This window comes from Camellia sinensis, chromosome 6, assembly GCF_055761805.1.
Source record: "Camellia sinensis isolate YWXY chromosome 6, ASM5576180v1, whole genome shotgun sequence".
Lineage (NCBI taxonomy): Eukaryota > Viridiplantae > Streptophyta > Magnoliopsida > Ericales > Theaceae > Camellia > Camellia sinensis.
Genome location: NC_138966.1, coordinates 16268277 through 16281618, shown reverse-complemented (window position 1 = coordinate 16281618; position 13342 = coordinate 16268277). Strand labels below are relative to the sequence as shown.

The 13342-nt window shown below is 34.8% G+C and overlaps 1 protein-coding gene across 1 annotated transcript; it reads right to left on the bottom strand.

Moving 5' to 3' along the window:
- Positions 1–1252: 1252 nt before the first annotated feature.
- On the bottom strand, positions 1253–12555 carry LOC114284530 (WD repeat-containing protein DWA2). The gene is given in 15 exon segments (XM_028227469.2): positions 1253–1810; positions 1891–1952; positions 3869–3927; positions 4026–4099; positions 4211–4284; positions 4605–4650; positions 4798–4886; positions 7080–7149; positions 8468–8595; positions 9778–9824; positions 9827–9876; positions 11271–11382; positions 11926–12061; positions 12159–12242; positions 12341–12555. Coding segments are annotated over 14 exon segments (1056 nt in total). The 5' UTR covers positions 12386–12555; the 3' UTR covers positions 1253–1810; positions 1891–1910.
- Positions 12556–13342: the final 787 nt, after the last annotated feature.

Genomic DNA, 13342 nt, shown 5'->3' with positions numbered 1-13342 from the left:
CTATAAATCTTATCGTAAAAAATTAAAAAACCATTATAAATATATTAAGCTTTCGTTTGGTAACATCATTTTTTAATCTAAAAATTAAAAAATCATTTAAAAAAATAAAAGATCCAACAATCTACACTAAAAAATCAAAAAAATTATTTTTTCTGTACTTTTTACATATTTTTTTGTAAAAAAATAAAAAATCATTCCAATTATACTAATTTTTTTTACATCATATTTTAACAAAAAAAAATCAAAAATTACTAAAAAAATTTATTCTCAAATAAAACCTAATTTTTTATCTCATATTTTAACTAAAAAATTAAAAAATTACTAAAATAACATATTCTCAAACCAGCCTTATTTTACGGATAAGCTGAAAAAAAGAGAATGACTTACGTGTCAGATAACCCCAATTCCCTGGTCAAGGGGATGACTTACGTGTCAGATAACCCCAATTCCATGGTCAAGAAGAGGGTTGCCACTCCAGCTCCTGCCAAAACTACAACATGCTGCTATGGCACAGCAGCCCTGCTTCAAAATTTTGTAAGCACCTTTTAACTGTATTTTAATAATCTAAATGGCTTACATTATAAAATTTATCAAGTATATCATTTATATAAAATAATCAAATTAATTAAACATCTGTAATCCTATGATCAAATCTTAATTATTTAAAAAAATTATTAAAATCATATTAACCGTTTATTTTTTGAAAAACAAACATATTCATATTATAAAACTACAAATATCCAATTTACTTGATTTTTTACATGAATGATCTATTCAACGAATCTTATAATATAAACGATTCGAATTATCAAAAAAAAATTCAGACCATGCCCCTAATAGGTCTCACAGTAGCCTACTGCACAGCAGGAACCCAACTCCCATAAGATGTCCCAAGAGCAATGAATAATTTTCCCTGGATAATGTTCCAATTTTAGACAGGCTTATGTCAAGTCCTTGCGTCTCTCCTGGATAAGCTTAATGTCACTTCCATTTAAAAGTAATACAAACAAAATTGCCATGATGGTAACATTCGTGGCTAAATTCATCTCTGAAAAACGAAGATTTCTTCAAGCAATTCAAAAGATTAACAGTGGGGCCACGCATTAGCTCGGACTAGGTGGCTAATGCTGAACCTGGACTTTGGACTTTCCATATCAGCAATTTTTCATGCACTCAAAACAGTTGACAACTAACAAACATACAGACTTGTCACCAAAATAATTACTGGAATTGATCTATCGCAACATGGCAGTGCAATGGAAGCATCAAGAGGTGAAGTATAAGATTAAAAGCAAGGAAGCTTCGCTTTGTCCACCTACATCTTAACCGTTCATTTACACAACCCTTTTTTTTTTCCTACCAAATTCATTGTTCCTTATTGTCAAAACAGAACAAATGGACTCCTAATCACAATGGCTCACCTTTAGCAATCTTATTATCCAAAAGCATGACATTTAACCGGACAGTTTACCAAGACCACAAATAATTATTTCCCTCTTAATTTTTACAAAGATGTGAGGACATGTTCATATTTATTAAATACAATGATCAAAGTCCACGTGCCACACGTCCTTTAAAAGTCAATTCGAATTGCCTAAATGGCACACGGGCCACAAACACATCACAAAACATTGCAAAACTCTCATACAACGATGAGAATCTTTCATATGAATGGGAAAATTCTCATACCAGATTTAGTGCAATATGCATTTCCAACCATTAACCCCATGTCAGCATAGGAGAGAGGCCATAACAGCAAAAAGCGTAAAGGTGTGTCAAGGATACAGTTTGCAAAGGGGGAAGTAATGCTCTGCAGTTAAAACAAAAACAGAAGTGAGTACCTTTAAGTGATAAAGAAATGGCAAACACAATGGTGGATTAAGGACTTACACCAATCACATGGTTTGACTTCATCTTTTAGGGAGATGCGGCTTTATTGTTTCTACAACCACCTGTTTTGCAGAGGAAGCAATTTTTAAATAAAATAAAATAAAAAAATAAAAATTAAGCTTGAAATTCTGATCAGTACTGGAAAACCTGAAGATTAGCTCTTTGTAGAAAGTTCTTAATTTTCTTTATGCTTCTTAGTTTTGATTAGGTTGGACAAGGTGGTAGGCCCCCTAGGCATGTTTTGCAGCTTACATTGGTCAACACTGAAATCACCATAATGCTGTTGTCTTAGGTTTCAATATTGCATGACAGATGAGGCTTGAGAAAATGCAGCAACATTTGTTATGGGGTGATTGGGATACAGTGTGCACTAAAGATGGAGGAGGGTTTGAGTATTAAGAGACTAGATATATTCGCAAGTTCCTTTAGAGCCCCGCTTGCAAAAGGAATAGATATTGAAGAAGGTGGTGACAACCAAATATGATAGCTCTTGGGGGAAGTGTATGTCTTATGGGAGAGGCCTTTAGAAAAGTATTTGCCATGCCTGGGATGATTTCTCCAGATTTACAAATTCAAAGTTCGAAAGGGGAGGTAAGAGTAAAATGTTAGACCCAAAAATGGTGCAAAGAGGATGCTTTGAAGGGATCCTTATATTTTTCTACTTGCCACAAACAAAGAAGCCTTGGTTGCAAATTACACAATGGGGGTAGGTAGTAGTGTTTTCCAGTATGTTACAAGGAATGTATATTGTGGAATGGAGCAGTTCACTATCTGTTTGGTGCAGCTTATACAAGCTACTTATAGCTTTTTCGTAAGTCTATACCAAAATGTTTGGTGAAACTTTAGTTTACAGTTTATTAGGCAGAAATAGCTTAAATAAGCTGAAAAAATTGATTATCTAGAAGCTGGAAAGGGGTGCTTTTGGCTTTTGCATTTTGATCATTATATTGCAGCTTACAATAAGTTGCACCAAACAGGCCTGTATCTCCTCAACTTGTTTTATGCGTGCAGGGGTATAGGATAAGAACAAAACTTCTTGTGTTGGGTACCTACTTAGAAGTGAAGAAGTCCTTTTATAGGGATTTGTTGTGGAATAGAGGAGTGGTGTTCACTTAGAAAGGAATTTGCGGATGGAGCTCCATCAAGGTGGCCTTTTTTGTATGAAATGCAACATGTGAGAAGATCCTTACGATTGAAAATTTAATTAGGAGGCAGCAGATCCACACTATTGGTGTTGCCATTGGTAGAGTGATCATGAGTCATTCTCTCATTTGCTAATACATTTTAAGCTGACAAGGGACTTTTGGCATCATGTTTGATTATAGGGGTGGGGAAAAAGGCGGAAGGTGTGGTTGTTAGTTCCATTGTGTTTGAAGTGGCTTTTATGGAGGGCTTGCAACAAGAAATTTCACGGTATATGGAACCTTTGCTTAGGATCAGAAGTAGTTTTATTATTATTTTGTATAGTTGGAGTCCAAAGAAATTTATGTCGTGTCTTGATCACATAGTTGACTTTGTCAACCCTAAAATCTTTACACTTCCAAGAATCTCTAGGCCTCGCTGTGTTTTGAGTGTATAGGCTTCTTTGTCTTTTGGGTTATCATGAACCTTTTGTGCATGGGTTGCATCCCCTTTTGATGCCTTCTAATACAAATTACCTACTTATCCAAGAAACAAATTATATTTCCAAATTACCAACTTATACCATAGTAAATATTGTACAAAATGCTCAGAATTAGTTAATGGCCCACTGCTAGAACAAACTGGAAGCTATCAGATTGTGCAGCAGGCATCAAATAATTACCCATTTTATGTGGCCATTTATGAGCCTTGAAGCATGGATTTATCAAGAACAAGATTTTGTTTTGTATTTTTTATATAATTCTTAATTTTACTGATAAAAAATAAATAAATTTAAGAGTGGGAATTTTGGAGCCCTCTTTTGTCTCCCTATCATACAAAAGCAGAGTGTTCTTACCCTCCCATCATAAGACAATGATGCGAAAATCCAAGGCTCTCGAGAGCTCCAGGAAAGGCCTGCAATTTCAGGTAAAACTAATCAGGCCAAGTTCGGACATTAATATTTTTAAAATGAAAAAAAGAAAAAAAAAAAATAGCGAAGTTGCAGCAATCACCATAAACACTGTCTTCATAGTCACTGTATGAATTGAGCAATGGATCTGCCAGCCTTGTAGGTGACTTCACCAAGCTGCCAGAATCGTAAACATAAATAAGGTCATCTGAAGAAATGAAAAAAATAAAAAATAAGAAAAAGAAAACAAAAGTGGTGAAATTTGTAACTTCAGAATAAGAAAATGACCTTTCATATGTTATATCATCACTGCTTGGAGGAGAAGTTAACCATACGTTGACGGTTAAGTCTGTTCCAGCAGTCTGCAAAAGTGTTTCTTCTGTCAATGAGACATTATTGGATAGGAAAACAGTTAACCAAAGAAGAAAGGCAATCATGAATGAAGAGATACATTTTCAATATAAATAAGTGAGGCCTCAACTTAAATTCGTGACATTATATGGGCCAAAGAGAAACCATTCAAAAGGTAATTTTAAGTAAATCTAGTTTCTTTCCGGCCTTGTGTTCATGCTTAACCAAAAGGAATATGTCTCTTCTCATGATGGATAAAGAAAAAGGGTGAGATTCACATGTGTATGTGTATGTGTATGTGTTTGTGTTTGTGTGGAGAGAGAGAGAGAACCAGAATTAGCCCATCATACTCGGGATTACATCTGACAGCCCATGTCCTGCAAGCAATACCAAAAAGGGTCAATCAGACTACTGTCAAGCACATGCATACAATATATATTGTCAAGTGAAAAAGGATATGTAATCAGGGCTCATAACGCATGAATGGATATAAATGAGAATAGGCCAGTGGCGTAAAATGATACCAGTGTGCATGTCCAGGGAGCTCTAGGATTGGAACATTTGGCATTCTAAGATCCCATACGTGTATCCCTGATTCATCCTCTGCAGTTACCTTTAGCATTGACAACAGTATTATTATACAGTGCCAATTAAACTGGATAATCAATAAAAAGTAGTCCAATACAAAAACATATGTAGAGATTTTTGCTAAACAAATAAAATCTCATTCCTTTGTGACATGGCAGCAATCTCTCTCCCTCTCTCTCTCTCTCATTGAAATTTTCAATCTATATTTCATGTACAAGGTAATTGTAACTTCAAAACTGGTCTGCAAATCATTATCACCATTTTGTAAATTAGAACTGGTTCAAATTAAATGATCAATTTCTGAGTTTAAACATTGTCGAAAACAATGGAAATATTTCATTTCCATGCATGTTCAAGGTATCGTAATGGCATGGAAGTTATGACAAAAAAGACGTGAAAATTAGAACAATAATAAGCCAAAGATAGGAATATAGTCATCCAACGTGAGAGTTGACTGGTGATTAAAAGTATAACACCAGATAACCATTCGAGCAACAAAAAGAAGTCCATTTATATGAAAGATTATATTAGAGGGATGTTTACGTTTGTGTCTGTGTGATTGATAGCTAACCAACAAACAACAAAGGGAATGTCCAGTCATTTTTGTCGGAGTACCATGGAATTCACTTACTTTTGCATTCCATTGATTTTAAATAGGTACAATCCAAATGACTCTCAGGCAGGCATCTGAATCAGGTATAGTCTAGAGTATAAGCGATTTATTAATTTTGGATTGGAAAATTACAACAAGAGTCATTTCTGTGAATCAGCCGATGATACAACAAGTTGGGTCTTTAAAAGAACAACAAAAACAAAATTAAATAGGGAAAATTTCATTTTACCCCCTTATGGTATGGGTCATGTGGTCATAACCCCGTAACATTAGAAAACAAGCACACAATAAGTGCAACTAACGCACTTTTGTTGAGTGTCATTTTTGGGGACAAAAATGTCCTTACGATTCTACAAAACCACAAAAATTACCCTCTTCTTCACTCTACTATTTCTCTCCCCCAAACCACCCCCACCTATGCACTTCTCTCACCATCAGCAGTCATCACTGGTTCGTCTCCTCAATGAAACACACACACAAAGCACCTTCAGCCGGTACTCACCAAGAAGCACAAACACAACACGCCACAGCTGCATGCATAACACAGCTTCCATTCCTACCACCCAGCCAAGCTGCTACCAGTGCCCACACTGGATCTTGGGTCAATCCGGTTATGTAATTGGAGTGAGAAGGTATGACATAGAAATCTATATGAACATTCCCATAGACTATATTGTATACCTTCCGTACAAAATAAACACATAACCAGGTTGACCCAATAGCAGAACAATTTTTTTGATATTCTCACAAAATAAACATGCTGGGCATTTTGAACCAAAGACCTTTAGAATAAAAATAAGGCAACCAGCCACTAGCCAACGCTAGTCCAATATTAATCAAAGGACATTTATTAGATCAATATAAAAAACACCATGCAAAGAACGGAGATTATTGTATTGGGACTCCACACAAAAGTTCTTTTAGCATCTTTACACTTTTCCGGGAAAATATCATTTATTGATTAAAAAGGTAATAGCAGTGAATACAACTCAGAGCCTCAGCTCTGCACTTCTCCCTCTGCTAATGCCAGTAAGCAAGGGAAATCTCCCCTCCCATCACTCTTCCAAGGAGACAGATAGGGCATGTTATGCCACTCCATGGACCACCCCATTGCCTCCTAAAGTTTGTTCTGCACAAATTATTATTTTCCATTCCAACATTGCTGCCACACTTAATACCACAGGAATCCCAAAAGTATACATGTATGAAAAACATATAAATATATATGAATACACACTCAGCTATACTTAAAAAACATAATCTTAAATGCACTTAGTTAGAGTCACAAACATGATTATATATTGGACATATGAAAGCATACATGCGCATCAAGCCTTCAATCTTTTAGTTCTTCAAGATAATAATACTAATAATATGAAATAATACTGGTTTCCCTCAAATTCTCCACAATTTCAAATAAAACTATGAGTCATGTAATTGATTCAATAATAAAACTAATTGAACCACGACGGAAGTTGCCCACCCCACTCCTGACAAATCTAATAACTATGGTCTAAATAAAGATGAGCTCCTTGCTATTGCAAACAATTGCAAATACTTTAACATATAGGCATGTTTAAATGAACTCAACAGTTAGATACTTACAAGTATATACTTCCTTTTGGTGTCATAATCTACATTATGAACATGGGTGTGTTCAATTGAATTTTCTTTCCTGCAAGCACAACATTATCAGCTATGATTAGAATTTAATATCCCATGAAGGAAAGGCTGAAGCAATTTGCAGTTCCAATCAGTTTCAACCCATAAAATGATATTCGGGAGTCACTGCATGGTAAAATGTTAAAAATTCAAACGAGTTGAAACAGAAACCATTAAAAATTACTTGAAACAAACGAGGTGGAAAACACTCCCCTTAAAACGACTCCCTATTTGAATGAATACAGTATAAGGGGCTATGGGGAGTTGGTACAAAGAATGAATAATGAAGAAACAAATCAAAGAGGCTTCATCCACAAGCCTTTTTGCCATTTATTCAAGAGGAAAATAAAACTCAAGTGTAAGCTTCAACCATGGTTGGTCTATGGATGTTTATACAAGACCCTCAAAAAGCAGGGGATGCATTTCATGCACACACCTGCACACTGCGAAGAGAGCTCCCTTAAGTTATACTATAGGATGCACAAGGACGGCACGTAATTGACTGTACAGTTTACTTTCTAAAGCAGAAAGCACTGAGATTATGAAGCGAAGTCCCACATCACCTGAGTATTAAAGTAATGTTAAGCATATAAGCATGAATGCACCCTCACCTTAATAGCTAGCTTTTGGGGTGAGTCGTACCCAAGACCGTGTAACAGAGATTCCCTTTTTAATAATTTTAAAATAATAATAAAACAGTTGCAATTATTGATGCAGACCAGATTCATCCTCAGACTTCCTAAAGATTTGATAAAAACATTCTTGGTCAGCATCTCCATGATGCAAATATTAAGATATTCCGAATATCTGATTTGTCAATCATGACTACATATCAGATTCTTCCTCAGTGACTTCCCAAAGATTTGATAAAAACATTCTTGGTTAGCATCTCCACAATGTAGATTATTAAGATATTTTGTGTAATCTGATTTGTCAATCGTGACCATCCAAACAATTTAGTTTAAGTTTGTTAGTTCATAAATCCCTCAAATCTGTATCTCTTGCTACACTGTCATAGAAAAATGTTTGAGACCCCTAAAAAGCTCCCACAATTTGACCCACAATGATGTGATATGATATCTGTCCACTTTTGATTTGTTACAGGCCCTTGATATGGGGCCCAACTCTTTTGTCACATCATTTTGAGTGAATTTGTGGATCTAAGATTGTGGGTCTCTAGCACTTCTCATTGTCATATATGTATGTAAAAGCTAATTCAGCTTGTTGAATAAATCTGAAAGCACAGTTGTAGCCTCTTCTTTTTTTTTCAGAAGCTCGTCTAAGATGATGCAAACTCATGTGATTGAGTCTAAAACGAGAAAAGAGCTTACTTCATTGTCCTTAGATCCCAAAATTGGATTGATGATTCACATGCCAATGCAACAGAATTCACATCATGTGGAACCCATGCTCCACCAGATAAGTAATGAAGCATTCCAGCTGACTCCTGTGATTGTACCTACATTTCATCACAAAACCTGAGTAGTAGGATTTCGGAGTAACATCACTATCATTTTGATGTTAGGGTTTTTGTATAGCACCTATTATAAAATATAAAACACAAGGCACCTAGAACTGAATAGATAAATTTAAACTAATGAGAAATTAAATACGAAATTTGAGAAACAAGGAATAACAAAAGCATAATCAAGTGATAAGAATCTAAAATGGATGATACCATAATTTCTTCATTTTAATGAAGTTGAAAAGTAAAGCATCTGCCATTAGGTTAATTGAAATGTTTTAAATGCAATTGCAAGGCATTAGGTCAAGTAAATGTCTTCAAATCTAGTCATCCCCTCATGCAAACTGATCTGAATTTCGGAAGTGCTAGAAATACTAGTAGACCAGGGCAATAGTGAAAGGCATAAGAAGTGAATTTAATCTGGCTATGTTTTTCTAGGAAAGCATTCTTACCATTGATTTGAATATGTACAGAAACAGAAAACAAATCCCGAACACTTGAAAGGAGTAATATGGAAATAAGTCAAATCCAGAAGCTTCATTTGATGCAGAAGATGTTTAATGTTAAAATACTTATAAACATGCAGTTGGAGAAATACGCAATGCAAACAATCAAGCATGTCCATGTGCTTAAGCCCTCTCTGCTTACAGTGCATTATCATCACATCATGACAAAGCAAGCAGCTAGGGAGTGGTAACAGCCTTAAGAGGATGAGTCAAATGAGGCATATTTTTTATCTTAGAACCAAGTGATCATCCACATTGAGCTTCACACATCAACTTGCCCATCCCCCATCCCCATCTATATGCAATTGTCTAGCAGCTACTAATGTAAAGAAGTATTTATGTATATGCACTATAGGCATTAAGAAGTTGGTGGACAGGTTGTTGCACATCAACTAAAAATAGCATCAATATAGAACTTAAGTAGGTTTAAATAATACAAGCAATTCTTTAAGCATGCAGACAGTGAAGATATACTAAGAGAGTAGGAATTATATAATTGATAGCTAATGCAGTCGATAGCACAGTAGAATAGAGAATGAGTGATGTGATAAAGAAGATGAAAGGAAACTTCACAGCGCAAATGGATAAACACAAAGCTTCAATTCATATCCCTGTATGATAGTATCTAAGTGACAAATGGTAAATCTGAGAATTTTGTCAAGAAACACACTTGTGCAGTCTTTCTGGAAGAATCTAAGCTCCACAAATAGAGATTTGCTCATCAATACTGATCAACTTGTCATGCCTTCCAGATGGCCACCACAGTGTGCTGCCGAGTACATTTGGGACATCAAGCAGCTTAAAAAAAGAGAAGGAATGGAATGTTAATCATGATGTTTATTTTTTTTTTCATTCAGTTAGTCATAAACATTATTTCTCACAACACTGTAAGTCAATGACATGTTTTCAACTATGCTACATAGACTTCGACATATTGTTGGCTGGGTATCCAACTAAGCATCAGATCTAGCATCCCAGGACACAAAGAGGAGAGAGCCATGTACTCGTGTTTTTTAAAATTCTTGAGTTATTGGCTAGGATAAAGTAGTGTTTCTGTCACAAAGTGCATTCAACATGCAGACTTCAATGCATGTCAAAACCAAACTTATCAGACACATATCCTTACCTAACACCTGTAGCATCCTACATTGACACTTTACATATTAGATAGTCCATGTAACATATGTTCTCTACTGAGGGTTGAATCCAATATTCCAGTGACTCCTAAAAGACCATAATCTAGCAAATTTACAACATTTTGTTGAAACTATATATAAAAATTTAAAAATTAAAAAAAAAACGATATGAGATACAAATATGATACGACGATATGACAAATCTAAAGTTTTGTAGCATTGTCCTAATTGAGACTACAATTTATCATAATACTCGAGCAACTAGTGCCTAGTGACTAACGGTGATAATCTATTCCAGAAAGTTCCCTAAAAAGCGAACGAACACAATACCTTCTGGAATATTAAACTGGTCTCATAGCTTGCCTCTGTCAAGTGGCAAGGTTTAGGTAACTACACTGGAAGGTTCAGAAGGGGAAGTTATTCTCAATGCAGCAAGCAATGCAGAATCATAAGAGGTTTTTATTCCTCGATGATACATCTAGTCTAGTAGTTGTTTTTTTCTATTAGTTGCGATGCGAACAGGCCTTTACTTATTAGATTAGTTGAGTAGGGTTGCGTTAGCTGTCTGACTAACTAAAACAAAACAAGCAAAGAAACAGCTCCTCAAATTTTAAATGCATGAGGAATTCAAACTCCAGATGTTGTAATGAATGTGTACATTTAGATCTCCATCAGACGCACACAAGCTAAGTTGCAAACATCCGCATGCACGCAAGTCAAATGTTTCCTTAAATTCAGATAATTTCAGATAGTTGTTTGTTCAAAAGAAGTTTTGTAGCATTGTTAAATATGATAATATGCCTCATAAAAATAGCCAAATAATGTAGAGAACTCAGACCAATGATGGAAAGTTGCAGCTAGTTTACACTGGAAAACACATTTAACAATGCGATTGGAAACAAGACCAACACAACTCTTAACATAGAAGACATAATGTTTGTGCGCAAATCAAGGAACTTCCAATGATATCAGATTATTTTGTATCATATCACAGAACAGAGTTGTTGATCCTGGACAATAAACTCACCATTTGATCTTAGAATTATGGGCATCTAAGGAGCAAATACATTCCAACTGCGGAGAATTTAACTGGCCATACAGCTCAGGGATCTGCCATATTGCTGCTCCATACGATTCACCTTCAATAACAAGGCAAACTATCAAACCACTTTTTTTGTTTACACCACCAAACTTGTAGAGAAGTGAGGGAAAGAAAGTATGTAATCGACAAACCATTCCAAAAATTATTGACATGTTTTGTAATTATTAAACCAATTTGGTACATACAATTGACAGTTACAGTAGTGGCTTTCCCTAAGTCTCAACTCAACAATAGTTCCAAGGAAGAGCATATACGATTTGATGATCTAATATTTTCTTGTTCCTATTAGCTGTCAAAATGCAGAAACACAGGACAGCAAATTGGCAGTCCACCATGAACGTCAAACTAATTCTGTTGCTAAACAATCAAAAAGGGAGGAGTTCAAATGCCAATAAACCCACATAATCTAATACCACAAAATGCCTACAAGTGATTTAGAGCTAGCTATCCAATTCACCAAAAAGTGACCCATTGCATTGCAAGTGAACCATTAGAGCATTAATTATACAAGAGTCCATAGATTAATCATTCAAATTGCAAATCGAAACAATTTTCGTAATTTAAATGATCAATCAATTACCGGAGGAGGAGAAAACAGTGGATAAAATACGTCGATCAAAGGGGCAAGAAGAGAGGTCCCAGATCTCGTTCGGATGCGAAAACAAACCCTCGCACACAAGTTCAGTTCCGTCCGATGAAAGCCTAATCAAATGCACCTGAAACACATCTCCATTTCAATTCGAATCAAGATACTAAAAAATATATATATATATATATATAAAATTGAGATCAATGAGAAGAAAATCACGAAACCTCGTTTTCTTCTTTGAGGCTGAGAGTGCCAGCGATGAAACTGGTGTGATCTGTATCTGCTTTGACATCTACAATGCATCTAGCCTGTAAAAAAGAAGATTACGAACCAGATTAGGGTTTTGTCAAGTGTAAAAGAGATGATGTTGAATTGAAGGGGGGTTTGATTTGGAGAGTTGTTTGACCTGGTATTTGAGACCATAACCAATGCCAGTTGATCCTCCTTGCATTGTTGCAATGCTTGCTTCATTACCGATTTCTTTCAGAGTCAGTGTGATGAGTTCTCGTTTTCTTGCTACACCGCGCACTCATCTTACCATCGATAACTGTGCGAATTTGAAGCCTCCAAGTTTGGTAGTTGGCTTGAAACTGACAGTGGGCTTCACAGCGGGTTCATTTTTCCAAAATAAGCCAAAATAGTAACTTATTTTCTAAATTAACATAAGTCAAGTTTGAGAAAACTAAATAAATTTATATTTTTTATTTTTTTTAATTATATTAATTAATATCTCTTCTTTATTTTTTTACATATCTTTTTATAAAATGTCAAAAAGTGTACTTATTTAAAACATTCCAAACAACCCCTTAGTTTGGACGAAATTCTCAAAATAAGTTGAAACGTTATTTCAAAACATGCTTTCATAATATTTCTGATCCCGACGCAAAAAACTTATAAAATCATAAGAGCATGGTTGTAAAGCACGCTTTTAAGCGTGGTTATAAATCATAGTTTATAAGAGCGTGGTTGTAAAGCACGCTTTTAATTAAGAAAGCGTGGTTATAAATCATAGTTTTAAGGAAATCTGTTTTATAAAGAAAGTGTGGTTATTTAAAGAAAATTGTTTTGTAAATAAAGTATGGTTATAAACCACGGATTTAATGAAAATTCGGTTTTTAAAGAAAACATGGTTTGTAACCACGCTTTTGAACCCACAACTGTTGATTATTATTATTATTATTATTCAATTCACATTCTATAATTTACTTAGTCATCTTATAAATCTTTATATATAAATTATTCATATAAAATATCGTATTGATAAACAATCTTAGCTACCAAATTTTATTATTTTAATATTTAAAAATAAATTATGTAATTTTTAAATTATGTTTCGCATCCATTATTTTAAAAAAATGAGAAAATTATATGTACGATTATCAGATCAATTTGATATTTATATAAATAA